Below are 24,893 nucleotides of genomic sequence, written 5' to 3'. Positions count from 1 at the left end.
GTGAGTTTTACATGACCACACACTTCTTTTTCTTTTTATCTTTGGTTGCGGATGGTTGTTGAACTGTAGAGCCCTCGCGTGTAGCACGTATCAAGCGAACCACCGAATAGAATGAACGCTCCACGTTAACGCAAGTTTTCGCAGATGTTTCAATAAATTCGCATCCAAGTCGGCGCGCCATCTGATATCCTTCTTCTCGTGACACTTCCCGCTCAGTGACTTTATCACATTTATTCCCAACAAGGATGAGCGGTACACTATCGACATCCTTAACGCGAAAGATTTGATCACGAAAACGCTCTACCCGTTCGAATGTGGATCTCGCGGCAATGGAATAAACAATGAGAAAACCCTCCCCATCTCGAATCCATTGATCTCTAAGCGCAGTATATTCCTCTTTAAAAGATTCGGCAGATAATATTAGTTGGTTATGGTTAGACTGGGCAAAATTTTGAGAATACCTTGGCCAGCAGTGTCAAGCACTTCAAGAATGCATGGTTGGTTGTCAATGACAACTTGCTTCCTATATGAGTCTTCGATGGTAGGATCATACGTCTATGAGAAAAGCAGCCTTTAAGCTTTTGAGTAAGGGGATAAATATATCGATGGACATACCTCTAGATAAAGAAGCGGAAATAAAGACGGATGGATAAAAAATAACACATAAGAAAATTGAGTCTGTTAAATAAATGAAAACATCAGACTTACCAACAAAGTGATTTAAACACAACTACGGATGGGAAAAATATGTAATATGCAAAAAGAGAGTTAGTTATAACGATAAGAAAAAAATTCTCAAAACTCCATTCGTAATATCTATGATAAAAATAGAATAGGTAGAGAGCCGAACCTGAATTGTCAGAGCAGTCTAATAAGGAAAAAAGTATAGGAGAAAACGATTCATTAGTCATTATTTTGAGAAGTTAGTAATCTGTATGGTATAATAGTCAACTCTCCACTCTCCCCCGGAATTGTTAGAGTCGGCGAGAGTGGAAAATATCAGTAGGGATGCAGCATATTTAAGATGAAATAGGGTAGAAGCTAGTTGAGGTACTTACTTTCCCGACACCACCATCGCCGAGAACGACAATCCTATATAGCATCATCTTGTTGGCAAAATGTTCTCCGAGATGTTCTCTCAGTCTCGAAGAAACTTGTTCCCTCTCGCGAAAAAAATTCTCCTCCCGAAGAAAAAGAAAATTGCTAAAGTGGCGCAGCAAATTTTGCAACGCGACACTGGAGTAACCAGCTCGCTGCACAGAGAAAATTCCATCGATGAATCCACCTACATTCCCATGGCACAACCTCGTATGTTTACGCCGCTAACCCTGGAGGAATGGGAGTCGAAAACTCAGTTGACAGAGATTCAGCGGCGAAGTGTATTAGAGCTACAAGATGCATGTGCCGAGCTCCCTCTTCCAGAGAAGGTATGTAGAATCATTCGTTACCAGCACACGAAAATGGTAACTTAAGGTATCACCAGTTCCTTGATGATAAGCACATATCACCACGTTCATCGCCTATGCCACGTTCGTCACAATCCCCACAACCCGCAGTCGGTCGAGTTCACCTTGCATCTGGACGACACCTCTCATCCCCTTTACCTCGAACACGATCAGCTACCAATTTGCTTGCTGAATCAACCGCTGCTGCGCAAGCATCAGCAAGTGAGACAGCAGCGACTCTTGGCATCGAAGATTCGATACAAACAACGCGCCAATTCTTCGATTGGTTTTCCAAGATGGAGAGTGAAATGGAGACAAAGCAAGAGGATATATATCGGTGAGTGAATTTTTGAGAATGGTACTGCTTGAAGCAAGGAATCTAAACAATATTCACTTAAACACTATTATAATAGAAATTATTTGTCTGTGGTCTCGCTATATCGTGATGCTTGCTCTGAGTTTCTGGAGCTTATCAACAACACAGTTCAGCTACTTGATCAATTGAAAGAGAACTTCGAGTTTGTGCAAGGAAGAACCAGTGCTCTGCAAGAGGCATGTGAAGTCTTGCTTAACGAACAGGTGCGAACTTCTCCCATCTTAGATTCACTGAAATACCCAATAACCATATTACAAACAGGAACATCTTGCTATAATCGCTAAATCTGTCGGCGAGAAACTTGCCTACTTCAATGAATTAGAACCGATTACGAAGCTGTTGAATTCTCCAGGAGAAGATATTTGTCTAAACGAGAACTTTATACCCTTTTTGAAACGATTGGATGAGTGTATCGAATATGTTCAGTCCAACGTATGTTCTTGGTTCACGGAGATTGGCTTGCTTAGTTTTGGTCAACTCAATTATTTGTTTATCTCTCTAGCTTAAATATCGAGATGCTGAACTTTACCTGATGCGTTTTCGTCAGTGTATGACCCGAGGGATGTCATTAATTAGAATGTATTTTATTAATTCTATAAAAGCTCTCGCGACGGAGATTAGCAAAAAAATGAATCCGAAGGTATCTATTTAGCGCTTATGCATGCCATTTACATTATTAATTCTTTTTGCCTCCCTAGGAACCCTTGAAACCTTCGGTTCAAACTGCTCTCTTTTACGTGAAATTTCGCGCTTCTGCTCCAAAACTACGCGAACTTGTGCACGAGATCGAGAGCCGGTGTCCTAATTACCGAGAATATTACGCGATCGCAAAAGATTGTTATGCTAGCTATTTTTCTGCTCGTCATCAGGTCCTAACAGGTGTCACAGTGGCAAAAATCCAAGAGCTACAAGCCACAGACAAAGATTTACTGACCTTCGCTCGGAATGGTTGTGCCTACATGATGAATTTGTGTTCGAATGAGTATGCCCTTTTCTATCAGTTTTTTGAAGAGGGAGAGGAGCAGCTTTAGTAAGTCTAAATTTTTAATACCCCTGACATCATTGTATTCATTTATCTTATGTTTGTTCTCCCTCTACTCTTAAGCGGTTATCTGGGTGAATTGCTGGGGCATTTGAACGATAAACTCCGGCCACTTATAATCCACGAGACAAGAATAGATGTTCTTTCGGAGCTATGTACTATCATGCAATCATATACCCGGGAAAATAGCGAAGATCAAGGTATCCGTGGTTTCTAGTCATAGCATGATGATTTTAGCTGACAAAATATTTCTTCTTTGTAGTACCCGAAGAAGGTCCTTCATTCAGCTTTTTGACCCAAGGGATTTTGCAAGATGCACAGCACCGTCTCGTGTTTCGAGCTCAAACATATATTCGCAATGAAATCCAAAATTTTATTCCAAAACCAGAGGATTTGAATTACCCGGAAAAACTAAGAAGTTAGAACAATATTTTTCACGATCCAGAATTAGTTGGGCGCTGAACTCTCATTTCTTTTTTCTCATAGGTCGTCGTCGAGACTTGGGATCATTTTCATTCCACGATGCTCCCCGTATGCAATCTCCTTTGGGTGCCACCTCTCCTCCACCCGAGGGGCCCGCTACCATTTCTGTTGAAGAAGATGGTGATAACTCAATCCAAGAGCCAGTTCGGATAATATCCCCTGCCTCCTCTGGGCAGTCATCCTCAGCGAGCCTATTGGATGCATCTGAGATTTACGCAGGATGGTATCCACCGCTACAACGAACGCTGTGGCTACTTTCAAAACTATATAGATGTGTTAAGGTATGTGAGGATCTTTTGCTATCTACATTGCACTACTCATGTATGAATCTATAATAGACATCAGTGTTTGAAGATATTGCTCAGGAAGTCATTGCATTGTGTAAACAATCCATCACAACTGCCGCTGAACATATTACGAATAAACAGGTAAGATTTTACATTTACTTTACTTACGTAGCAAGCATATTGATTTTTTTTAATCCCCCAGGGCAAACTAGATGGCCAACTTTTTTTGATCAAACATCTTCTTATCCTTAAAGAACAAATCGCTCCGTTCGATGTAAATTTTGTACACCAAGAAAAGTCTTTGGATTTTTCTCAAATTAATGGTATGTAGACAACGGCTTTTCCGATACACGCAATTTCACACTGAACAAGTTAATTTGGGCATTAGATATTGTAAATGCCATTCTTCAAAACCGCCTTTCCCTCTTCAAGCCCAACTTGCTTTTCGGTCTTGCGCAACGTGGCATGCCGCGCGTTGTAGAGATGGAGCTTGATTCAAAGAGAGAAGTTGACAAAGAGCTAAAGCGAGTGTGCGAGAACTTTATTTTCCAGACAACAAAGGCGGTAATAGAACCACTGACGCCTTTCTTGTTGAAAGTCTCGGCGTTTCAGCTAAGAAAGAATACGGCATCAGACGAGCAACTTTCTTTAAAATCGCAGAATTTTGCCCAAAAAGGCAGGTTTATTGTTATTGTGGAGCCCCCCTCTTCAATCCATTAATACAACATTCTATTTCTACAGAGCATATTGTCGAAATCTCGGATGCATTCCACGAAGTCTTGCAATCGCGCCTTCGTTCTGCAATCTCGAAACTTTCCGAATATATCAACGATCGTAGGACAGAGTCGATCTTATTGAAGCCCATCGAGGTATATCTCCTATTTAAACAAAGTTTTCCAAACGCCATTTTTATGTACTCAACCAGCCCATACTTACCTGTAATTTTATGTAGACTAAAGTGCTAGAGACGTACTATTCTTTCTATGATATCATCCAGCGGGAGTATGACATTTCTGCGTTTAGTAAACCTCTTGAGTCCCCGGAGGGAGTCAGGAGGATAATTCAAGAGATGGTCGAAGATCAGTACAAATAAACATGCACTGAATAGGCAATATCTCGATTATTTACAAAATGATAAGAAACCTCTACATTGAACCGAGACATTTTAACTGATATACACAGAGAAGAATCTCTTGCACTATTTCAACTTAACATTCACGATTTCAAGCCTCAGTATAACCAGAACTGTAAATGCAAATGTGCAGGGATAAACGTCTCATTCAATAGCTGGTTTGGCCAGCTCATATCCACACGCTCCCTTGAAGCTCTAATAATCGGGTTTTTACAATAAAATATCCCTCATCCCTGGGGCATCATCTATTCAAAAGCATATATCGTATAAATAGGAAATAAAGTTTTTCTGATATTGTGATCTGTATATAATTTCATCTAAGTACAAGGAAATCTGTTAAAAGTTTACGGAGGTAAAATGCCGGAAATAACTTACAAATAAAAAATTCCAAATAGAATCACTTTGATAGATGAGGCTAACGGCCATGCTCCTCTCCTTTCCTCGTACCATCGTTTCCTCTGCTATGGATTGTATCTCCGCTCTGTGTCTCACTTGTTATATCGTCCCCCAGTTCTATATTATTCTCTTTCGGTTGCTCAAGCCGTTGGAGGTGATGATCTCGGATAAAGAGCGGCTTTATATAATTGTTATCCAATTTCTGGAACCACCGCCAACCAGTTCCGGCCCCCTGTTCATCATCATCGCTGTCGCTCATTTCCTCGGATTCCCTCCCAGGGCCCATCTCCACTCTGTGGTCATCCACAACCGAGCCCCTGGGAGACTCTTCCTGTACTGGATTATAATGATTTCCCATATGGTGCCTAGTAAATTCCTCGCCCTCTCCATTCTTTTCGTATCCCGCGCGTATACCCGTTCGAATTCCCAATGCTTTTAGCATTCTCGGAGTGGTACTTCCGAAAATAAGGGTAGTGAGAATTGCTACCATTAAAATAGTGGATTTTATCTCTGGAGCCTGTTCTCCCTGAATATCGGCCACTAAAGCGAAGGCAACAGCTCCTCGGAGACCCGCCCAGCTGAGCATAGCCTGGTGAGTGAATGGGAGGGCCTCAGTCCCTTTTATAAGACGAGTGCAGAGATTGATGAGCTTGGCAAGTGGAAAAACTGCAACCAGACGTGAAATGCACACGAAAATCTAATAGTGAAAAAGAATCTCCATTTGAATACCGGTTAAGTAAAAGTCGGGATAGAGATTGCTTACAAAAGTGAAAATGAGGTACAGCGGAGCGAAGCGGAGGTTGGGCATCGTTAGCAATGTAATTCCCAAATAGAGAAAGATGAAATTTTCTGCCAACTGGGCCAGAATTCTAAATGTAGATTTGGTAGTTTGCTGACTACGATAAGAGAGGTTGTTGTAGGCGTAGCGCTTTAGAGTGATCGAGCAAAACAGGAGTGAAACAATACCTTCGAGTGCATAAAACATATGTTATGAAAATGATCACAGCGAAAAGTATAGAATAATGCATGTTACCGCTCATATTGCACGCCATCGAAAACAAATAGGATGCATAGGCCATAAGCATCACGATACAACTTTCCAGGGTGGTAAAGCTATTCAGCTCGGGATTATATTTCAAAAAAACAGCTGTCGAAAGTCCGAATGCAATCCCGATTCCGCAAGACGCCAAGAAATTAGCAAAAAATGACCCTAGGCCCATTAGTACAAAGGACATAGTCAACTCGTGGCCGCGGAAATCCGCAAGCGAATTCGAGAGCACAATAGCGACAGCGTCATTAAGCATGCTTTCTCCGAGAATGATCGAGTAGAGATTAGGATCCACCTTCAACTGCTGGAAAATCGCAAGTATCGCTACGGGGTCAGTGGCAGAGATGATTGAGCCAAAAATAAGAGCATCCAAAAAGGACGGATTAACCGATTCTAAACCAGTGAGACCCACTAGATAAACAAGTGAACTTGGAAGTAAAAAAAATACAAACATAGCCTCAGTAACTTTGCAACGCTTCAGCAGTGCATTGAATCCATACCCAGTACACAAGGAAGAGATAAACGTTCCAACAAAGGCAAAAATGAGTATAGTGCCAAAATTTCGTGAAAACGGTTTCTTATATATTCAGAATGGTTTTAGCATGAAAACGTTTGGCAAGCAAAAGAGATGAGTGTGCAAATTACCATGTTTAAATCGTATCCAGAGCTAAGAATAATAGGTGGCAACAACATATTGAAGAAAAAACTGCCCTTGAAAGTAACCATATTTTGAATAACCGTGCCAGGAGCCACATTAATCACAAACCCAACAATAATTCCTAATTAACATTAAGAAACTCTTGTTTAATGACAGCATTTTTATTCGCAATAATGGAAATACTCTACCGGCAAAAATTGCAACCATGCTCTCGTGAATCGTCTGAATGCGTTTTTTCTGTAAGAAGAAGCTTACAAGCATCACGAGAAATAGTAGCCCGATGAGAATAAGCAAGGCAAGGCTAGAGTCAAGCTCCTCGCCTGATTCTTGCAACTCTGGTGCGGGATATTCAGTAGAATTTGTTGGAGAATTCATGCTAAGATACGAAAAAAAATTTTTTTCTATGAGGTATATGGATTATCTTGCCATGGACAGAGCTCCCCGTCTCAATCTTTAGTTGTGATGTTAATGCACTGAAGGTAGAAGACGGTAAAGATTCATAAATCAGATACAATGAAAGTAAGAAGAAGATTTTTACAATAACCTTCTCTATGAATTTGCTACGCGTTGGTTTTTGTTCGCATTCCAAATTTGTTAGATTGCGATTACTTTGAATACAATCATTCAGAGTTAATAGGAATTAACTGTGGCGAGGAAGGCGAAAGAAATAAGGGGTAATTTCGCGATAAAATCCTTCGGAAAGGGCTTAGCCATTTGCTAGACTTAATATGTGGATATTATGGGGCAACTCGAATTTTTTAGTCGAGAGCTCAAGGGGTTACCGTCGTCGCAAGGCAAGTGCCGAATGCTCCACAAAAGTAGAATTGCCGCTCCACTTATATTGCGCTATGCAGTAGCGCCCTCCCATTCTCTTTGTCCTTTCAGAATATTTGTAAATTTTTATTAAGCCAGATAGCTTATCGTGACACTATTACTAAAATTAAATGAGGCTATGCTAGTGCTGTGGAGCCACATAGCCGGGGACATCCTAGAAATTCTAGCCAAATTATTGATTGGCATAATTGCAGAGAACTTTATATTAGCTCTAAATTGACAGACTTCGCATTATTAAATAGCGGATTAAAAAAAAAATACATCTATCCTAAAGAATTAAGATACAGCCTAGTGTGCCAAAATGAATTTCGGCAATATGTTTATTAATCTGACCCGATATCTACTGCGACCGTTTCTCCAAGATTACAAGTCGAAAATTCATTGAGAGAGTGGCCTCGTTTCTCAAGTGCAAGTCGAAGACGCACTGGAGGTTCAGTAGCTGATTCTCCGCCAAGCAGCCACTAAATAATGATATTAGCAATTGTATTTGTATTTTAACTAAAAAATAAATTACCGTTCCCCAGTGCATTGCAAGACTTCTTTTACTTTTAATATCCTCATGGAGGAGTACGGAATCTTCCGGAGAGCAGTGTACAGGTGAGAGAAGGTGTCGAGGATTATAAGCGCCTATGGGAATCATGGCAAGGTCAAATGGTCCTTTTTTGCTCCCAATTTCTGCATGTGCATATTATCAATCGGGATTTAAAGAAATATAAGACGAACATTGTAAAGTACCTTTGAATACTGGACAATGAGGCAATTCATCAATCTTTTCTTCGTCGTATCCTCGAGGAACGCTACGATAACCTGTATCACTTTTATACAAACGTATTAGAGGATAAGAGGGAGCTGATGCACCGAGGAGTACGCTTACCCAGCAAAGTATATTTTCCCGCTGGTCTTGGGTGAATACACACACCAAGAGGCCCATAAAGTTTTATTGCGGTCGAAAATTCCGCGACCTTCAGAAAGAATAAAAGGTAAATGCGAGGTGATATGGTATTGCATTTAATATTAAATATTAAATACCTGTAAAATGTTGACATGGAGTACAGGTTACAACGATCTGACGATTGTAGTCCAACTGAACCTTACGTTCTTCCCACCAGTCGAGCTCTTCCACATTATTTATGTGCATGCTCTCAAACCACCGTTTATTGCCAAGCGGAACAAAATAGCGTGGTCTATTACCAAGCTCTTCAATGGTAGAAACATCCAGGTGATCGTAACTAATAATATCCAAAAAGAGGTGAGCATTAGGAGAGGCGAAGGGTTGCAATACACATTTACTGGTTATGAGAAATTATAACCAAATCTATAGGTGGTAATTCGGAAAGTTTGCAAGGAGGAGGTGTATATCGTTTCGGACCAATATGTTGTGAGGGTGAACATCTAGCAGAAAAATTAGGAACAAAAGCACTCCATTAAGTCATGCTAAAAAAAAAGAAGGCGAGAAAAGAAGAGAAAATGATTTAAATTGGTACCTGTCCGAGAACACAGGGTCATACAAAATATTAACACCATCAATTTGGACAAGAAAACAAGCACTAAGGGATTATTAAAGTGGGTTAATTGAGTTCAATAAATTTATAGTATAGGATTAAACTTACTGTCCAAGCCAAGTTGCCTGCACTTTACCCGGTGTGGGTTTATTCAGTAGTTCATGGTTTATGTCCACTATCTTCACCTTATCCTCAGCAGCTGGTAAATTACGTGTTAAGTTAAATTCACGGAATCCTTTTAAAAATTCAATAGGTGAAATCTTTTGGAAAGACGGCCAAGGATTCTCGAATCCGCCTTTTGCATGGTGAGCTTTGTTCCTTATTTCGCCTGTATTCTCGTTTTCTGACATGGAAAAGGGTGTAATAAGTACGGCTGGTGTGGCAAGAAAAAGATTCCTCTTATTCCTTGGAAATGGGTTGTTCCGAAAGCTGAAATTGCGGAATGCGTGTATTTGTCTAAAAAAAATTTTAACGGTTTGCATTCTACTCTATTCTAATACTCGAATAATGAATATTACCTCTTATATAAATTTTATTAATCAAGTCTAGCGGAAAGAAATCCCCGGAATTTCCGGATAAATTGCATCCTTGTGTATGGAGCCAAGGCTGAAGTGATGTAAATTTGGAGGATGCGGATCAGAGAATTGATATTACGCTCATATGAAAAAGGTCTATTTTCCGCTCAGCTCCTTCTCCACGGACCATTGGACAGTTGATCTGATTTTTATATGACGGAAAGTATTTATATGGTCTGAAAGTATATAAGACGGTGGGGATCACTAGAGAGATGATTTATTGCCGCTTGATAAGAAATAAAGAGCATATAAACTGTGCAGAATCCATGAATTCAAAAGGTCAAAGTTGAAGGCCCTTTGGGACAGCATAGCTCTTATAACTATTACTCAGCTTAATTATGGGTATACATTACGTTTATGCTCCTCAACTAGCCGACTCGCTGTCTCATTTTGGTAATATTCTTGCTCATTCTTGCGTTTAGTTAGGTGTTATTTTTTTATAGGTCCAGGCATTTGCCTATATCTACTTTTTCAATTCCTATTAGAAGAATTTGTAAAAAGGGTTATTGAAATCAATATATTGGAATAGAGCAAGCGGTGTTATACCTTAATAAGCTTAAAATTGAGCAATTCTAATTATTATCATATCTTTAGGCACCTAGTAGTAATTATCAATTTATGTTACTATTGCGGGATGCAGTTTATTTTTTATTTATATTTTTTCAGCACTTGGAGCCCTATGAATGAGACTTTTAGGAGGCACTTTACGTTTATTAACAATATCTCCTTTCTGAACTCCATAAGAATCCAAACTTCTAACAGTCAAATTCGTCAAACTGTTACCACCAGCCAAATCGTTATATCTTAACCTGAACCTCCAGAATACTTCTTCCCAAAAAAGAGCAGTTGTAATTGATCGTAACCAGCAAGTACACCAGCACCAGCAACAGCACGAAGTAAATTGGCGCCAGCACCCTTGAAAAGTGACTTGGTTCCCTCCTTGGTAATAATTTGATGGAAGGCCTGAATTGATGATTTGTATTTTACAGCCTCACCAGAGGTCATCATCATACGCCGACGGACTGTATCAATTGGGTAAGCTGCTAATCCCCCAATATTAGTAACACCCCAGCCGAGGAGGAAAGAGGCAAGGAAGTTGTCCTGGAGAGAACCGACAAGAATGACGGGCTTCAGCGAGTCGTACAAACCGAAGTATAAACCACGGTACACGATGCTGCCAACACAAGAGAGATTAAATCCACGATAGAGACCGGTGATACCATCGGATTTTAGAGTTTTGCGATAAACATCAATGATGCTATTGAACTGGCGCTTACCACCACGTTTAGCAGACTTGGTGTCATTAGCCAGGCGGGTGCGGGCGTAATCGAGAGAATAGACGAAGGCGAGGGAGACAGCACCGGCCGCACCACCAGAGGCCAAGTTACCGGCAAACCATTTCCAGTAACCATCCTTGTCCTTATTGTATCCAAGCATGCTCTTGAAGTGATCCTTGAATGCAAGATTGAAGGCTTGTGTAGGAAAGTAACGAATAACGTTTACAAGGTTGCTTCGCCATAATGAATAGACACCCTCCTCCTTGATCGTACGAGAAAAGCATTCACCAATACTTTTGTAAGGGGCCGAGAGACGACCTTGCTTAATCATTTCATCCTGATTTTGGATTAATAATTTTACTCGCTCAATAGGGGCAGCGGCGGTCTTGGAGACAGCGGCAGAGATACCTCCCATCAAAAAGTCGACAGCAAATGACTTAGTGTCCTTTTGTACAGACATTGTTAATGTAGGAGTGGGGATTATTAAAGGCCAAACGTTTCAAACTAGATTTTACCTGTTGGACTCGTATGTTAGTTATCCTTACAAACTTTTATATATTTCATATATGTTATTATCGGTAAAAATAGGAGAAAATTTCACTTCGGAGTAGCTCGGATAACCTAAAAAATTAATGTATTAAAGTGCTGTCACTACGAAAAATTGACGATGGGTCATTGCATACGTATCCAGGTGGTTACAAAAACGCTTGTATGATATGTCGAGATCTTCCGAAGGCCCTCCCTTAATTTTGGGCTTCATCAAGTAGCGGAAAATGAGACCTTATGGTTTAATGATAAAGTCACTTTTATGTGATTCAATCCAAATAAGAGAATGGCATCTTGAAGATAAAATAAATTGCTTATAATGTGTATGGCATATTTAACCAATATTTAAAGAATGTCAGTAAAATGTTTAATCCTTGTAGAATAATTACATACTGTATTTCTCCGCCAATCCCTAGACTATCGAAATTGGATTTTTTTTACATGGTATCTCTATTGAATATTATAAGCTCCTTTTAAAGTTATCATTGAGGGGTTCCAAGCCACAATTGAAACGAAATCCGTAAAAAATCAATTCGAGAATATGTAAGGAATTTGGGTGATCACTAGCCGTAACAGACTATTCTAATGTGCCTCTTCTAATCATTTTGTACTTATGTCTAACATTAAGAAAGATTTGAAGCTTGCCCGTGAAGCTATTGCAGCAAAGGATTTTGAGAATGCGGTGCGATGCTGCCAGCGAGTTCTCAACTGGGAGCCCGATAATTATAATGCGTAAATACTATATTTAATAATCATTAACCTTTCTCGGGTGTATCTTAATGGAATTTGCATGTGTTAACCTTTAAGTCGCGTTTTCTTGGGAGTTGCTTATCTCAATTTAAATAAGCCTGAAGAAAGTGAAGCATCTTATAAACGTGCGATCGATATCAATCCAACTCAAATATTAGCTTGGCAGGTATATCGAAATATTAGTCGCACAATTATCTTATGCTATTAATGTTGGTTCTTATGCTTAGGGCTTAGCCAGTTTCTATGAGAAACGAGAACGTTGGAAAGAATTTGTTGACACCCATGAGGCATTAATTAAAAGATTTTATATTGAAAGGTTAGTTTTATGTTTTTAGCAAATCGAAATTTTTATATTATACTTACCCATTTTAAAAACAAAGTAATGATGGAAAGAAAATTCTTGACTCGTTAAACAAAATTCTTGATGTTCAGCGAAAGTGGGGCGACACCAGAATTGTAACCATTATATGTTCAATTATCTGATGATTTTCGAGTTGTTAATAAGTGGTCCAAATAGGTCATCCAACATTTGGAACGATACCTACCTGAAGGCGAATTCGGGCATATCATTAAGGAGGGTGTAGAAGGATGGCCTCTTCCTGTTGATCTGTGGAGAGAGATAGTATCTCTGCAAGAATCTTATGATACAGAAACGATTAAACGCGAAATATCAGCACGGAAAGGAAGGATTGGTGCTCCAAGTTTTAACATATTAACAAAGCAGGTCACAAGTGAAGTTTATGGGCAATCTAAGGTATTTTTTCATCCCTATTCGAATAATTCAAATCATTTCATATTATCCCCTTGTGTTGATCAATATAGCTTGACGAAGGATATCAAAAACTAATAGAATACGGCAAGAGTATGGGCACTATTGATGTTGCATCTTTAGAAGCCAAATACCTTGAATTTTTGCAAATTAAGATTAAAACCATTAATGATAAAACAACAGTAAGTTGAGCATTTAATTTCAATTTATCACTCTTTTATATTTTACCTTACCTGTATTTTTAACTTTCCTTGAAGCTGTTAGAAAAAATATTCTCTCTTGCACGGAGTCTTGTTGAGCAGGACATGGATGTACCAGTTGCATATGAGCTATTAATTGAAAATACTAATGCACAAACGCCTGGTATTCAAGATATGATATCCTATGCTTTCTAATTGATTTACTTATGAAGTCTTTTGCTGGTTTACTTAGATCAATATGACAAAGATTTACTGAGTAAATTAAGCTCCAAGTATCCAGATCGAGGTCTTTCCAAAATCCATAAAGGTTACAGAAAATTTATTGAGGGAGGGGCACTGGACGAGGTTTTGGATTTATATACAGTAGTTTTCAAGCCTATTTACAATTGCATTACTGTTACTTATTTTGGTTAACTTATTGTATGCGATTGATAGGAAGGATTTGATAAAGCGCCGGATAGCCTCTATGGATATCTTACTCTTAGCTGGCTTTATCACGATTCAAAAGATTTCGAAACTAGTTTGGAATATGCAACTCGTGGAAAAGAGCTGGTTACTGAGAACATGAAAGAATATGGAAGATTGCTAGACAAGTATAAAATATTTTTTTCATGGCAAAAGCATATTGTTCACTAATTTATAAATTGTTAAGATTAATGCTATCGATGGAGGTGTGTATTGCTAATTGCTATTTGAGAATGAGTGACAAATACCAGGAGACATCCTTTAGGCTATATAAGCAAATATTAGCAAAGGATCCAGACAATTGTCGGGCTCTTTTGGTAATACTTTTCATTATATTGCCATACTTCATTTTTCTTAATGAAAGTATTAACATTTACAAAATTAGGGGGTGGGTATAATTCTTTCCGAGCGGCATAGTTTTGATGAGGCGGCCCAAGTTTTCGAGAAGATTATTAAATACGAGCCAAAAAATCATGAGGCCTTTGCAGAACTTGGCTGGGTTTATGGCCGTCAGCATGAGTACAAACGAGCTACTGAAAAAATCACTCAGGCAATTGAACTCGACTCTTCTAATGCATTATATCATTACCGATTGGGAATGGTGTATTGGTGGATGGATGGTGATGAATTTTTTTTTCTGGAGCTATTCTAGTTCAATATTCATTATATTTTATCTTTGTGATATAGATACCTACCGCACAGATAGAAGCTATTCTTATAATCACTTGATGCAGACTGTTAAACTTGATCCTTTCTTTGCATCTGCATTCACTCAACTTGGTCATTTCTATCGCCTCGTGGACTCCGATCGTGCGCGAGCCATTAAATGTTATGAGAAGTCGATATCCCTGGACCCAACAGAGTCGGAAGCTGCACAGTGGCTCTGCGGATATTATTTGGAAGATGACAAACATGCAATGGCAGAGGCAGTCTTAAGGAGCGTGACGAGCACAAATGCAAGGGCAGCATGGGCATGGAAGCGCCTTGGTTTTATTGAAATGGTGAAGCAGTTGTAATGCTGACTATAAATATATTCTAATATTTTCTACATTACTTACAAATAGATCAATGAAAATTTCCCCGATGCAATCGTTGCCCTTCAGACATCCCTGCGTACCGAAAATAAGGATGTCCAATGCTGGGAAGGGCTGGGTGAATCTTATCTCCATGAAGGACGATATACAGCAGCTTTTAAAGCATATTCGAGGGCTATTCAACTTAGTCCAGATTCAACTATTGCTCACTGTCAAATCGGATATATCAAATACAAACTTGGCGCATTTAAGGAGGCAATTCACTATTACAAACTCGCACTAGATAAGGCATCTGAGCTAAGTCAGAACAAGCCGAGTGCCTTTGATGTGGAGGCCTTGGCTCTAAAGGGCCTTGCTGATAGTTATATAGCTAGTGCGAAATTGCATTTTCAAATGGGATGCTATGGGTGGACCGCGAGGGAACTTTCCAATGCCATGAAGACAGCTGTGAAAGCTCTGCGGCTGAATCCAGATTTAAATTGTTTGTGGAAAATTGTTGGTGATATATGTGTGACGTTTCGTTTGGTACCAACCTATATGAAGCTTTGCAATATGGAGATTCTGGTGGACATTTTGGAATTGGTGCAGAGCCACCGACCCAAGAATGATCTAGAGGAGTTCCTGAAGAGTGATGGGCAAAAGACTATAGATAGTATTTTAAATAACTTTGCTGTGGGAACGTTAACGGAAACTGAGCTACTAGAAAAAGTATTGGCTATTGGTTGCATTGCGTATGAATGCGCTATAGCTGTTTTTATTTCCGAGACCACCCTTTCCTCCTCTTTCTGCGATCTAGCCACGGTGTACTATTATCTCTATGAGCACCGTGTATATTATCACATCGAAGCATCAAGTCTTCTGATCTCAGCAATGAGATATGTGAGCATATCTTTGCAGTTGAATCCGACATCCCCTGAAAGCTGGAACATACTCGGGGTGATATCCTTGGCGCATAATCCAAAGATTGCACAGCATGCTTTTATCAAAGTAATAGAGTATAACTCTAGGGTACGCTGATTCCTTTTTTCAATTTATTCGTTCGCATTAATATACGTGAATGTTGATTAGGATCCAGCTCCGTGGTGTAATCTAGGACTCCTCTATCTTCTCGCCTCCGAGTTAGAACTTGCTAACAGGGCATTCCAAGTTGCACTTTCGTTAGATCCTGATTGTGTGCATGCATGGGTTGGGCGGGCTTTTGTTGCGGATTTGAGCGATATGGCAGAGGCATACAATTATTTCGAGCAGGCATTTGAAATGAGTTCAGGAGCTTTAATTGAGGCAAATTATGGTTTTGCTCGTACAACCTACCGTAAATTTATCAAGGGGATGGGTCTGGATGCAAGAGGTGCGCTCGCTTCTCCTGCCTTCGCACTTCAAAAATATATTGAACAGCGTCCAAATGATCCATGTGCATGGAATCTTCTTGGAGTCGTACTAGAACATATTGGTGAACATGCGCGTGCATCGCAGGCGTTTGCTGAATGTGTGCGCGTTCTCGAGTCTACACCTGAAATACAAACCAACGCAGTTGCCCAACGTCAGCTTGCTCTGGCTCGTACAAATTTGGGCCGAGCACTTTGCGCAGTTGGAGGCGAAAACGAAATTGCTTGGTCAATAGAAGCTTACGCCAGCTCGTTGCAGAATATCGCTATAGAGCCGATGGATGCACAGCGGGTGTATGCATTTTTAGGCGCAGGGATTGCATATTATTTTGGGAATCAATTAGAGCAGAGCTTGGAGATGTTTGAGGCGGCTCTCGCTGCGACGGACCCAGAGGAAGGTATGGGCGGAGAAGGTATTGCAGAAGTCCGGAAGGATGTAGCTGTATTATTAGCACAGACACTCTGGTCAATCGGGGGGGAAGAGGCTCGAGAACGGGCCAAAGAGGAGCTCTTTAATTGGTAGGATTTTATATGGAGAGTAGATGAATTAAATTAGAATACTGAAAGATTTTATCTCTATTCCTCTAGCATTTCACAATATCCAGCTCATCTGCCTGCCATTTTTTGTCTCTGCGCGATGGGACTCAGCCAAGGAGATATGGAGTTGGCAACTGCTGCGCTACGAGAACTTCTTAATCTCCCTCCTGAAACGCTAAATGATCAAAAGCATCAGAAACATATGAGCTTGCTTTTGTTACGTTATTATGAGCTTCAGGTGGGATTTTTTATTCTTTCTATTCCCGGATATCTTTTAGTTTACACTTTTAAATTTTTCTAGGGGTCGATCGAAGGTGCGACCCTTATCCTTCTTAAGCTTCTCAAGCAAAGACCCGCGAATCCTGAGATATGGTCACTCCTGGCGCAACACCTTTTATCGCATAGCCAATCGCCAACTTTAACGAGATCTATTGCAGAAACTGCGATCGATCTGATAAGTCTGTCGCATAAAGAAGTCAATATTGAAACCAGAGCAAGAACTTATCAGAACTTGGCTCTCGTTTCAATAAGGGAAAATGAGAGGGCGCGGGCAATAGGGTATGCTACACGAGCAGTGCGTGTTGCACCTTTCAGGTCTGAGGGGTGGAATGTACTGAATTTTGTTGTAGGGAATTGATATGATATCATGTCAAGAATGATGTTAATATCTCTTCGATTGGGGAAGCGAAACAATAAGCAAAAACATTTATAGAAATAGATTCAGAGAGCCGCAATAATATTGAAAATAGAAACTAAAGATCAGAATGAGAAGCTTCGAACAAACACAAAATATGGTAGGGTAAAACGACACCTAAAGATAGGACGCGAATATATTCGCAAAAAAATATCAAAAACAAGATTGTATAAAAGAAAAAAAAAGCAAATATTTGGAGTAAAAACAAGACGCTTCGACTATTATAACGTACACAAATTAGATAGGGAAAAAAAAAATAGAAAAAAGTGTATACACGAAAAACCAGGGCATTGGAGGAAAAAAATACCGTTCATTACTCTACTTGGCGCCTTTTCCCTTCTTTATCAGCCATTGTAGAGTCACATCCAGGTTTACATTGTTTTTCGCTGAGATAGAGTAGCAAGACACCTCGCGGTTGGCTATTGACTTTAGATTCCTATTGATAAAAAGTTAAGCCAAGATTTCAATAAAGTTAAATTTGGGTGTTGAGTACTTACAGGGCGTTAATGAGCTCATTGACACCAAGAGCCCCTGGAAGATCATTCTTGTTTCCAAGTACCAGTACTGGGATATTTGCTACTAGTGGCTTCTCAAGTAGGCTTTTAAGTTCAGTTCGTGCTGCGTCAAGTTTATCATGGTCTGCCGCATCTACTACAAATCTATATTTTTTTTTTAAAACAAATCAACGTTTTAATAAATGTTAAAATGGCAATTTAACCTACACTATAGCATTAACACCTCGGCAATATCGCTCCCACATGCTCCTAAATCGTGGCTGTCCACCAATATCCCATAATTTCATGGTCACATTTCCCTTTGTAATTTTTCGCATATTGAATCCTACGGTCGGGATCATATCCTCACTAAATTGACCTGTCTGTAAAACACATAATACAGAGTAAATAAAGCATATAAAAATAAAGGATAAAAGTTATCGGTGAATTGTAAGGGATCAAAAGGGAACTCCATAAAATGATATAAAGCTGAAGAAAATAAAATATAGGTAAAGTAACTTACGGCCAACACGTTCACAAGTGTCGTCTTGCCACTATTTTGCAGTCCTACTAAAGTTAACTCCATCTCGCTCTACATATAATACAAAGATTTCAACAATAAAATCAATTTAATATTTAAAATTATTAGAATAAATCATTTTATATCATTTACTGAGTAATTTGTTAATGTAATTATAAACTTACTTTAAAAAAAAGACTGCGGAGCCAGTCCATAAAAGCTCTTATAAAAGAGGCCATAGTTAGAAAAAAAAAAATCAATCTTAAATGAAGGAAGAAAATGTAAAAATATAAAGAGTTAAAAAAGAAGCGAATTGAATATCTGAGAGCAAGAGAGGAACAATCGCTCGGGGATTCTTGAACAAAAGTGTGACTGTTGGTTTTTTAATTCTCGTGTTTTGTTGTTTCTCTCTTTATTCAAAATATAATAATGGGGAGGCAAATGAAGGAAAAGAAAGATTCAAAGGTGGACGGTGAATTGGAGGTAATGAAGTTTGAGAAAAAGAGTAAGAAGAAGGTTAAAATGGAGGAATCTGCAGATCAAAATGCAAGCTCGGCTGATAATAAGGTGACCAAGTTAGAGAGAGAAAACAATAATGATTTACCGACTAGCTCGAAGCGGAAACGGAGTGAAGAGGAGCCTGATGTAACTTCGAAGAAGAAAAAGAAGAAGGAAAAAGAGACTGGGGAGCAAATGAAAGAGGAAGATAAGGGAAAGAAGGATGCAGAGGAACAGGAGGTAAAGAAGAGCAAAAAGGATAAGAAGGATAAGGAGGGTAAGGAGGGTAGGGAGGGTAAGGAGGGTGAGGAGGGTAAGAAGATTTCGAAGAAAGCAAAGAAGGAAAAGGTGAAAAAGGAAAAGAAGGGAGATGAGAAAAAAAAGAAAAGAAGTAGCGTGGACTCAGTCGATGACGAAAAAGAATGCGAAGGCATGTATCTATCTAGCAGCACCGGCTCACATTTATTGCTTATGATTCCTTATTCTAGGTGATGAAAAGAAGCAGGCTAAGCTTAAAAGAAAAAAGAAAGAGAAGAAAACGAAGTTAGAGCGCACTGACGAAAGTAAAGTTACAGAAGAAAGTAGCGGAAATAAAGAGCTATCAATGAGGAAATTGGAAAGAGATGATGAGAAAGATAAAGTAATGGCAGAATTCTAATTTTTATACCAAGTTTGCTTATATTAACTTTTATCATTTTATGAAGGCTGCACCGATGGCAACAGGTAGCTGGAATAACTGGGCAGCTGCTTCTTTCGATGGAGATCAAGCGAAAAAGGATAAATTTCTTCGGCTTCTTGGGGCCAAAAAATCTACCAATAGTCAATCCAACCAAGACGATAGAGGGGTAGTGAAGAAAGAGAACGGGGCAGCAAAAACTGCAATTGACAGTAATTATGCAAAACGGGTAAACCATGAGCTGGAGAAGCAATTTGTTGAAGGCGTAAGGAACAAGTCTAGAGGAAGGATTGGATTTGGTGTTTGAGCGAGCTGCTATTGATAAGGACATTAAGCAACTCGCTTAAGTGACATGCACCAAATTTTTCACGACGCAAATCGGAAGGGAATGGAATAAATTATTAATTATTTTAATTGGATTATATTACAAGTCTTATGTACAAATATTTTGAGAAAACTATCAGATGAATCAAAAGGTGAGCTGAACAAGGATGAGGAGAGAGGTGGGTAAAATACAGAAACAACATCCTTCAATCAAATTCCTCAATATCATCTTCCAATAAGTAAGGGTTCTCTTTTACTTCCACTGTTACAAGAGGAGGAGGTGTTGTTGAGACTCTGTCTTCCACAGCTTCAATAGCTTCTTCTGGTAAAAGCAGCTTGGTGCCATCCTCAATACATTCACCAGCAAATGTACTTGCAGATTTGGTTACAGGATGCATTTGTTGAGCTTCGTTAGCAGCTTCTGCATCTTCAATTGCTTCTTCGAAGCCTACTGCTTGATACTGCCTTCGGCTTAATGATCTGCCCCAAGGATACTCGAGATCCAGTGTGTAATGAGAGATTTCCTGGAGAAAACGAAGTTGCTCTATTATGTAGATATATAATGGTTATTTGGTCAGTTAATCATTCTATAATGAAAATACGCACCTTGCTGGAGGTTTTCTCGAATTTCTCTACTTGATTTTGCCATGTTGGCAATTGTCGGGATAATTTCACACTTAAGAGCTTGATCACTCCACCCATTAGCGTTACTTAGATTTTCTCTACCATTGCGCAATTTTCCCGTGGTTTCAATACTTATACCACTTTCAATCATGTGGATAATCTCACGGTACAAAGGAGCAAGTCTCGAAGTATTCCGACTTACTGAGAAGTAGTCTGTAGGTCCAAACATTGTTCTTGGGGGAGTTGGTACCGGGTTTACGCGTGAAAACATCAGTCCTCTTGCTGCAAGTGCCGAAGCATAATAATCCATCACTCCAGTATTTTCTATTCTGGCCTTGCCTACCATCCAGTCTCCAAGGCTTAACCATTCGATAGCAGCAGCACACTCCTCGACATCGGTTCGAAATGCAGGATAGTTACGGTGAAGAAAGAGACGAAACAGTGAGTGTTCAACAGGAAGCTGGTCAAGTAGTGATTCTGGATTGGTTTTGAGAGAACTTCGATCAAACTCGCAAAGGTTTTTAGGATGTTGTTGCTTCTCAATTGAATTGACAGAATTCTGCGACCAATTTTCACCCTCTTCATTATTTTCTCTCGTTAAGTCAGATATTCGCTTCCCATATAATACTTTTCCGATGGCATGAAATAAATCTAAGTTCTGCTCTCTTCCACAAATTCCTATTCCCTCAATATTAGGAATGTCGAAGTCGGTCATATCTATTTTCTTTGCTTTAGATTTTGTTTTCCCTTTTGAACTTAGAGGCAGAGAGGGAGGTGAGTCTACTATAGGCATTACGCCGTGAAACTGCAATGCATGAATAGCGGAGCGCAAATCACCGTTACTAATCTGCACGATAGAATTAAGATGAGCTGAGTCAGATTGGGATTGTTCAGCCCTTGCTATTGCTTTCAGAACTTTGAGGATAAACGTGGGCGCAATAGGATTGAAGCTGTTAAATAAAATGTTAATTTTAGCTACTGTTCATTCAATTCAATTTCCAATAATAAGCCAAAATCCATACTTAATTTGATGATAAAACGTTCCATTAGCTATCACTTCCGGTGGAATTATTCCCCTAACACTAGTCCATTTATCCCGTATTCTTTCTCTTTGCTTATCGCTGCCACTTGTGTCTCCTCCCATCGTAGATTCACTGACAATGATTACCAACGGATACTTACTTCTCCCATTGTGGGAAAATCTCCTTAAGAGATAATGAAATTCCGCCCTAATGCGTGGGTTTGAGAGATTCGGGAGGTCCTCAAGAAGAAGAAGTTTCTGATTAGCAGGCGAAGAAGAAGAGATAGGCGAGGGTAATATGGGTTGAGGTGTAGAGGTAAGAGATGAAGAAGCTGCAGCTGTTGTGAACGCTAGAGAAGGGTATTTTTCAGCGCGAGAGAGGAATTCACGAAAACGTTGAAGAACCGGCACATATCCTAAAATATCGCAGCTATTAGCGAATAACACTTTCATTGGAAATAGAGAAACGTACCCTCCGATTCATCCGATGAGCTTTCACTGTCTACAAGTTTCATACCTATTACATTTTCATTAATAGGGTTGACCCATTCGATAATCGTAATATTCAGCTCGATGGCAAGCGTCTTAATTACTGCTGTTTTACCACAGCCAGCAGGTCCAGTAAGTACCAGCACCCGACCTGCTTGCTGGAATTGAACGTAGAATTATTAATTTTTTTATAAAAAAAATAGAGACGAAAAAATTAGACCATATTCCGATTAAGAAGTGGTAACTATATACCTCACTGCCTTTTGCATTCAATGTATGATTGAGCCAATCTCGAACTTCGGCGACTTTTCGCTTATGCACAGCTAAATCTGACTGCAATGGAATGGAGATTATTTATCAGTAAAACGAATATTAGACTAAAGTAGATATGTTACGCTATTTTGGGGCTGATACTTGTCTACCCATAACCGATTATCCAAGTAAGCTTTTCGTTCTGCCCACGATACAAGTTTCTGCTGCATTAGATCGATAGCTTCACTTTTGTCTGCGGAAATACTATCGGTATTAACCTTCTCTTTACCTTCACGTAGTGAAGGAAATTTCCAACTTCTTGCTGTTAGCGAAGCTCCTGCGGTAGTGCTCGCACTTTTTTTGATACTAATATTGTTGCCCTTTTGACCAGATTGTCGGCGTGATAAACTCGAATTGATACCATTGGAACCACCTTTTCCGCTTCCAATACCTTTACTTCTCTTTGATTGCGATGAACTAATGCTCGTTTTGATATGTTTTCGTGGTCTTGTTGGTTGGCTGAGTGGATTATTATCGAATTCAAAATCAGTATCGTCTGAATCACTCTCGCTAGCAATTGTTTTTCCCTGGCTGGTTCTCTTCGAAGACTCGAAAGATGGTATTTGGGTAAGGAAATTCGAGGTATTTTTGGAGTTAGGTGTGGCCACCCTGGCAGAGCTACGCGTTACACGTTTTTCTGAAGATATTGGTTGGGTTAGCAAAGAAGAGTTTTTCTGTGTACACGTTGAGATCGAATCTTTAGTGGGATCGCATCGCGTAGTGGAGGAACAGTCGATTTTCTTGTTATTATTTAACGAAACTGTATCAAATTCGTCTGAAGTAGTTGAATAATAGTCATCGTCGTTAAGAGTAGCGATGCTCTCGAGTGCTGCAGCCATTCCTGGACTTATTAGGTCGCGATTGCTGAAGGAAGTAACATTTTTGTGTGGAGTTTTAGCATCATTAGTCTAAAGTAATTCAAATAAAATTTTTTCGATTAGAATACGAGGAGATGCGAAGATGATAAACAAACAATAATAGATTAGTTTTACCATTTCTTAGCTCTTGCATTATACCTTTTAGTTATAGACAATACTAGTTTCTTTAGAGTTGCTGAAGGATATTCAGAAAATGAAAATCTATCAAGAGGCGCAGCCATAGTATGAATCTCAGGCCCTGTTCTATTCTTGGCCAAATTTTTTACATCTCATCTTTATAACAAAATATAATCAAATGGATACGGTACAGCGCTGGTTCTCGAAGCCAAAACCAGAAGAGATGGTGGCTATATTTAAGATTCTTATATTGTTTCCTCTTTTATTTATACTGTGGCATATCTGTATTTTAGGTTCGCAAATGGAGACAACAGATCCGTACTGAAGAGCGTCACCTAAACCGCCAGCTCCAGAACATTGAGCGTGAGGAAGTAAAGGTACGACAAACTTTAAAAACACTTGCGAAAAAAAACGATGTTCGATCGTGCCGTATGCTTGCCAAGGAGATCATAAGAACGCGTAAGCAAAAAGATCGTCTTTATACAAGTAAGGCGCAATTGAATTCCATTCTAATGCAACTACAGCATCAAATGGGTAAGCTGTCATAGATGAGCCTATTATATAAAGTTTTTGATACAGTAGGCTAACAACTCTATATCACTTTTCTGTAGCTCTAGTTAAAGTTTCCGGCACACTTAGTAAAAGCACGGAAGTCATGCATCTAGTAAACGAACTCGTTAAGTTGCCACAAATATCAAAAGCAATGCAGGATATGTCGATGGAAATGACCAAAGTATATTTGGGTTAATTTTTGACCTCACACTATATGAATGACTTATCCATTTTCTCGATAGGCAGGGATAATGGAGGAAATGATACAAGATACACTTGAATCATTAGATGATGAAGAAGTGGAGGAAGAGGCTGAAGAAGAAGTGAGCAAGATTCTTTTCGAAGTTACTGACGGTATGTTCTTTACTCGAGTTATCCCCCTTGATATTTATCTGATTCTTTTTTTTTTTCATTTCGTTTTATTTAGGTTTACTCGGGGAAGCAGGACAAGTTGGTGCTCCTCTAGAGATTCCCGAGCTACCTGTGGAAGAAGATGAGTTGGAGTTAGATGAAATGCAAGCACGTTTACAAGCTCTTAAGAGCTAATTTAAAATACCAGTCTGAACTTTGCTTTGTGACTACTATTGATACATTAGACGTGTTTTTACCTTGTCAGTGATTTTATTTCTCTTTACATCCTTCATCTCCTAATCCGACATTCACAAGCTTGAAGACCCCTACTTTTATTCTTATGGCATATTGTGATTTCATGTTCTCCTTTTCTGAGAATAATTGTAATATAATGATAATATGGCGGTAAGCTCCCATATAGTTTATACATATTAGTAGATACAAACTAGGACACAGATACCTATCTTAATGCATCACACGTTTTGTAATAACGGTTTGAATATTAACAGCTAATTAAACTATAAAACAGAGATCCTTTATTTAACAAATCCTCCTCCTTGTTTCAAAAGAAAACAAAAAAAATGTACATTTTATCCCTTTTT

At 39.3% G+C, this 24,893-nt stretch overlaps 10 protein-coding genes across 10 annotated transcripts; 4 read left to right on the top strand and 6 right to left on the bottom strand.

The window, feature by feature from the left end:
* Positions 1-7: 7 nt before the first annotated feature.
* On the bottom strand, positions 8-1,106 carry VTP21DRAFT_7308 (uncharacterized protein; the record flags this gene model as incomplete). Its single annotated transcript, XM_069398035.1, has 5 exons — positions 8-396; positions 462-555; positions 698-730; positions 851-868; positions 1,059-1,106. 5 exons carry the CDS (start codon positions 1,104-1,106, stop codon positions 8-10), a joined length of 582 nt encoding a protein of 193 aa, XP_069255535.1.
* Positions 1,107-1,295: 189 nt separating this feature from the next.
* On the top strand, positions 1,296-4,726 carry VTP21DRAFT_7307 (uncharacterized protein; the record flags this gene model as incomplete). Its single annotated transcript, XM_069398034.1, has 14 exons — positions 1,296-1,427; positions 1,484-1,782; positions 1,859-2,024; positions 2,083-2,253; positions 2,324-2,461; positions 2,520-2,851; positions 2,927-3,063; positions 3,126-3,281; positions 3,350-3,627; positions 3,685-3,774; positions 3,836-3,956; positions 4,022-4,309; positions 4,375-4,502; positions 4,586-4,726. The coding sequence occupies 14 exons, from the start codon at positions 1,296-1,298 to the stop codon at positions 4,724-4,726; spliced, it is 2,577 nt and encodes an 858-aa protein (XP_069255534.1).
* Positions 4,727-5,180: 454 nt separating this feature from the next.
* VTP21DRAFT_7306 (uncharacterized protein) lies at positions 5,181-7,242 on the bottom strand (the record flags this gene model as incomplete). The annotated part of the gene is made up of 6 exons (XM_069398033.1): positions 5,181-5,858; positions 5,925-6,127; positions 6,195-6,637; positions 6,710-6,786; positions 6,855-6,988; positions 7,056-7,242. The coding sequence occupies 6 exons, from the start codon at positions 7,240-7,242 to the stop codon at positions 5,181-5,183; spliced, it is 1,722 nt and encodes a 573-aa protein (XP_069255533.1).
* Positions 7,243-8,024: 782 nt separating this feature from the next.
* Positions 8,025-9,685, bottom strand: VTP21DRAFT_7305 (uncharacterized protein; the record flags this gene model as incomplete). The annotated part of the gene is made up of 8 exons (XM_069398032.1): positions 8,025-8,162; positions 8,216-8,376; positions 8,437-8,516; positions 8,576-8,663; positions 8,731-8,930; positions 8,992-9,093; positions 9,186-9,248; positions 9,312-9,685. The coding sequence occupies 8 exons, from the start codon at positions 9,683-9,685 to the stop codon at positions 8,025-8,027; spliced, it is 1,206 nt and encodes a 401-aa protein (XP_069255532.1).
* Positions 9,686-10,582: 897 nt separating this feature from the next.
* VTP21DRAFT_7304 (uncharacterized protein) lies at positions 10,583-11,515 on the bottom strand (the record flags this gene model as incomplete). Its single annotated transcript, XM_069398031.1, has 1 exon — positions 10,583-11,515. One exon carries the CDS (start codon positions 11,513-11,515, stop codon positions 10,583-10,585), a length of 933 nt encoding a protein of 310 aa, XP_069255531.1.
* Positions 11,516-12,214: 699 nt separating this feature from the next.
* Positions 12,215-17,378, top strand: VTP21DRAFT_7303 (uncharacterized protein; the record flags this gene model as incomplete). The annotated part of the gene is made up of 16 exons (XM_069398030.1): positions 12,215-12,333; positions 12,409-12,517; positions 12,579-12,667; positions 12,732-12,807; positions 12,869-13,105; positions 13,174-13,302; positions 13,378-13,483; positions 13,553-13,683; positions 13,756-13,913; positions 13,973-14,102; positions 14,171-14,405; positions 14,473-14,786; positions 14,850-15,827; positions 15,888-16,723; positions 16,793-16,979; positions 17,043-17,378. The coding sequence occupies 16 exons, from the start codon at positions 12,215-12,217 to the stop codon at positions 17,376-17,378; spliced, it is 4,170 nt and encodes a 1,389-aa protein (XP_069255530.1).
* A 375-nt stretch (positions 17,379-17,753) lies between these two features.
* Positions 17,754-18,688, bottom strand: VTP21DRAFT_7302 (uncharacterized protein; the record flags this gene model as incomplete). The annotated part of the gene is made up of 5 exons (XM_069398029.1): positions 17,754-17,871; positions 17,933-18,094; positions 18,158-18,312; positions 18,453-18,521; positions 18,635-18,688. The coding sequence occupies 5 exons, from the start codon at positions 18,686-18,688 to the stop codon at positions 17,754-17,756; spliced, it is 558 nt and encodes a 185-aa protein (XP_069255529.1).
* A 190-nt stretch (positions 18,689-18,878) lies between these two features.
* On the top strand, positions 18,879-19,930 carry VTP21DRAFT_7301 (uncharacterized protein; the record flags this gene model as incomplete). Its single annotated transcript, XM_069398028.1, has 3 exons — positions 18,879-19,377; positions 19,436-19,587; positions 19,652-19,930. The coding sequence occupies 3 exons, from the start codon at positions 18,879-18,881 to the stop codon at positions 19,928-19,930; spliced, it is 930 nt and encodes a 309-aa protein (XP_069255528.1).
* Positions 19,931-20,153: 223 nt separating this feature from the next.
* On the bottom strand, positions 20,154-23,388 carry VTP21DRAFT_7300 (uncharacterized protein; the record flags this gene model as incomplete). The annotated part of the gene is made up of 7 exons (XM_069398027.1): positions 20,154-20,491; positions 20,554-21,521; positions 21,594-22,008; positions 22,065-22,239; positions 22,334-22,414; positions 22,477-23,301; positions 23,386-23,388. The coding sequence occupies 7 exons, from the start codon at positions 23,386-23,388 to the stop codon at positions 20,154-20,156; spliced, it is 2,805 nt and encodes a 934-aa protein (XP_069255527.1).
* A 178-nt stretch (positions 23,389-23,566) lies between these two features.
* On the top strand, positions 23,567-24,486 carry VTP21DRAFT_7299 (uncharacterized protein; the record flags this gene model as incomplete). Its single annotated transcript, XM_069398024.1, has 5 exons — positions 23,567-23,614; positions 23,682-23,922; positions 24,000-24,121; positions 24,183-24,294; positions 24,368-24,486. The coding sequence occupies 5 exons, from the start codon at positions 23,567-23,569 to the stop codon at positions 24,484-24,486; spliced, it is 642 nt and encodes a 213-aa protein (XP_069255526.1).
* Positions 24,487-24,893: the final 407 nt, after the last annotated feature.

The sequence above is a fragment of the Calcarisporiella thermophila genome (genome assembly GCF_041956535.1).
Source record: "Calcarisporiella thermophila strain CBS 279.70 unplaced genomic scaffold VTP21scaffold_3, whole genome shotgun sequence".
In the NCBI taxonomy this organism is placed as follows: domain Eukaryota; kingdom Fungi; phylum Calcarisporiellomycota; class Calcarisporiellomycetes; order Calcarisporiellales; family Calcarisporiellaceae; genus Calcarisporiella; species Calcarisporiella thermophila.
The sequence above is the reverse complement of the archived record's forward strand: the minus strand, read 5'-3'. Positions and strand labels throughout refer to the sequence as shown.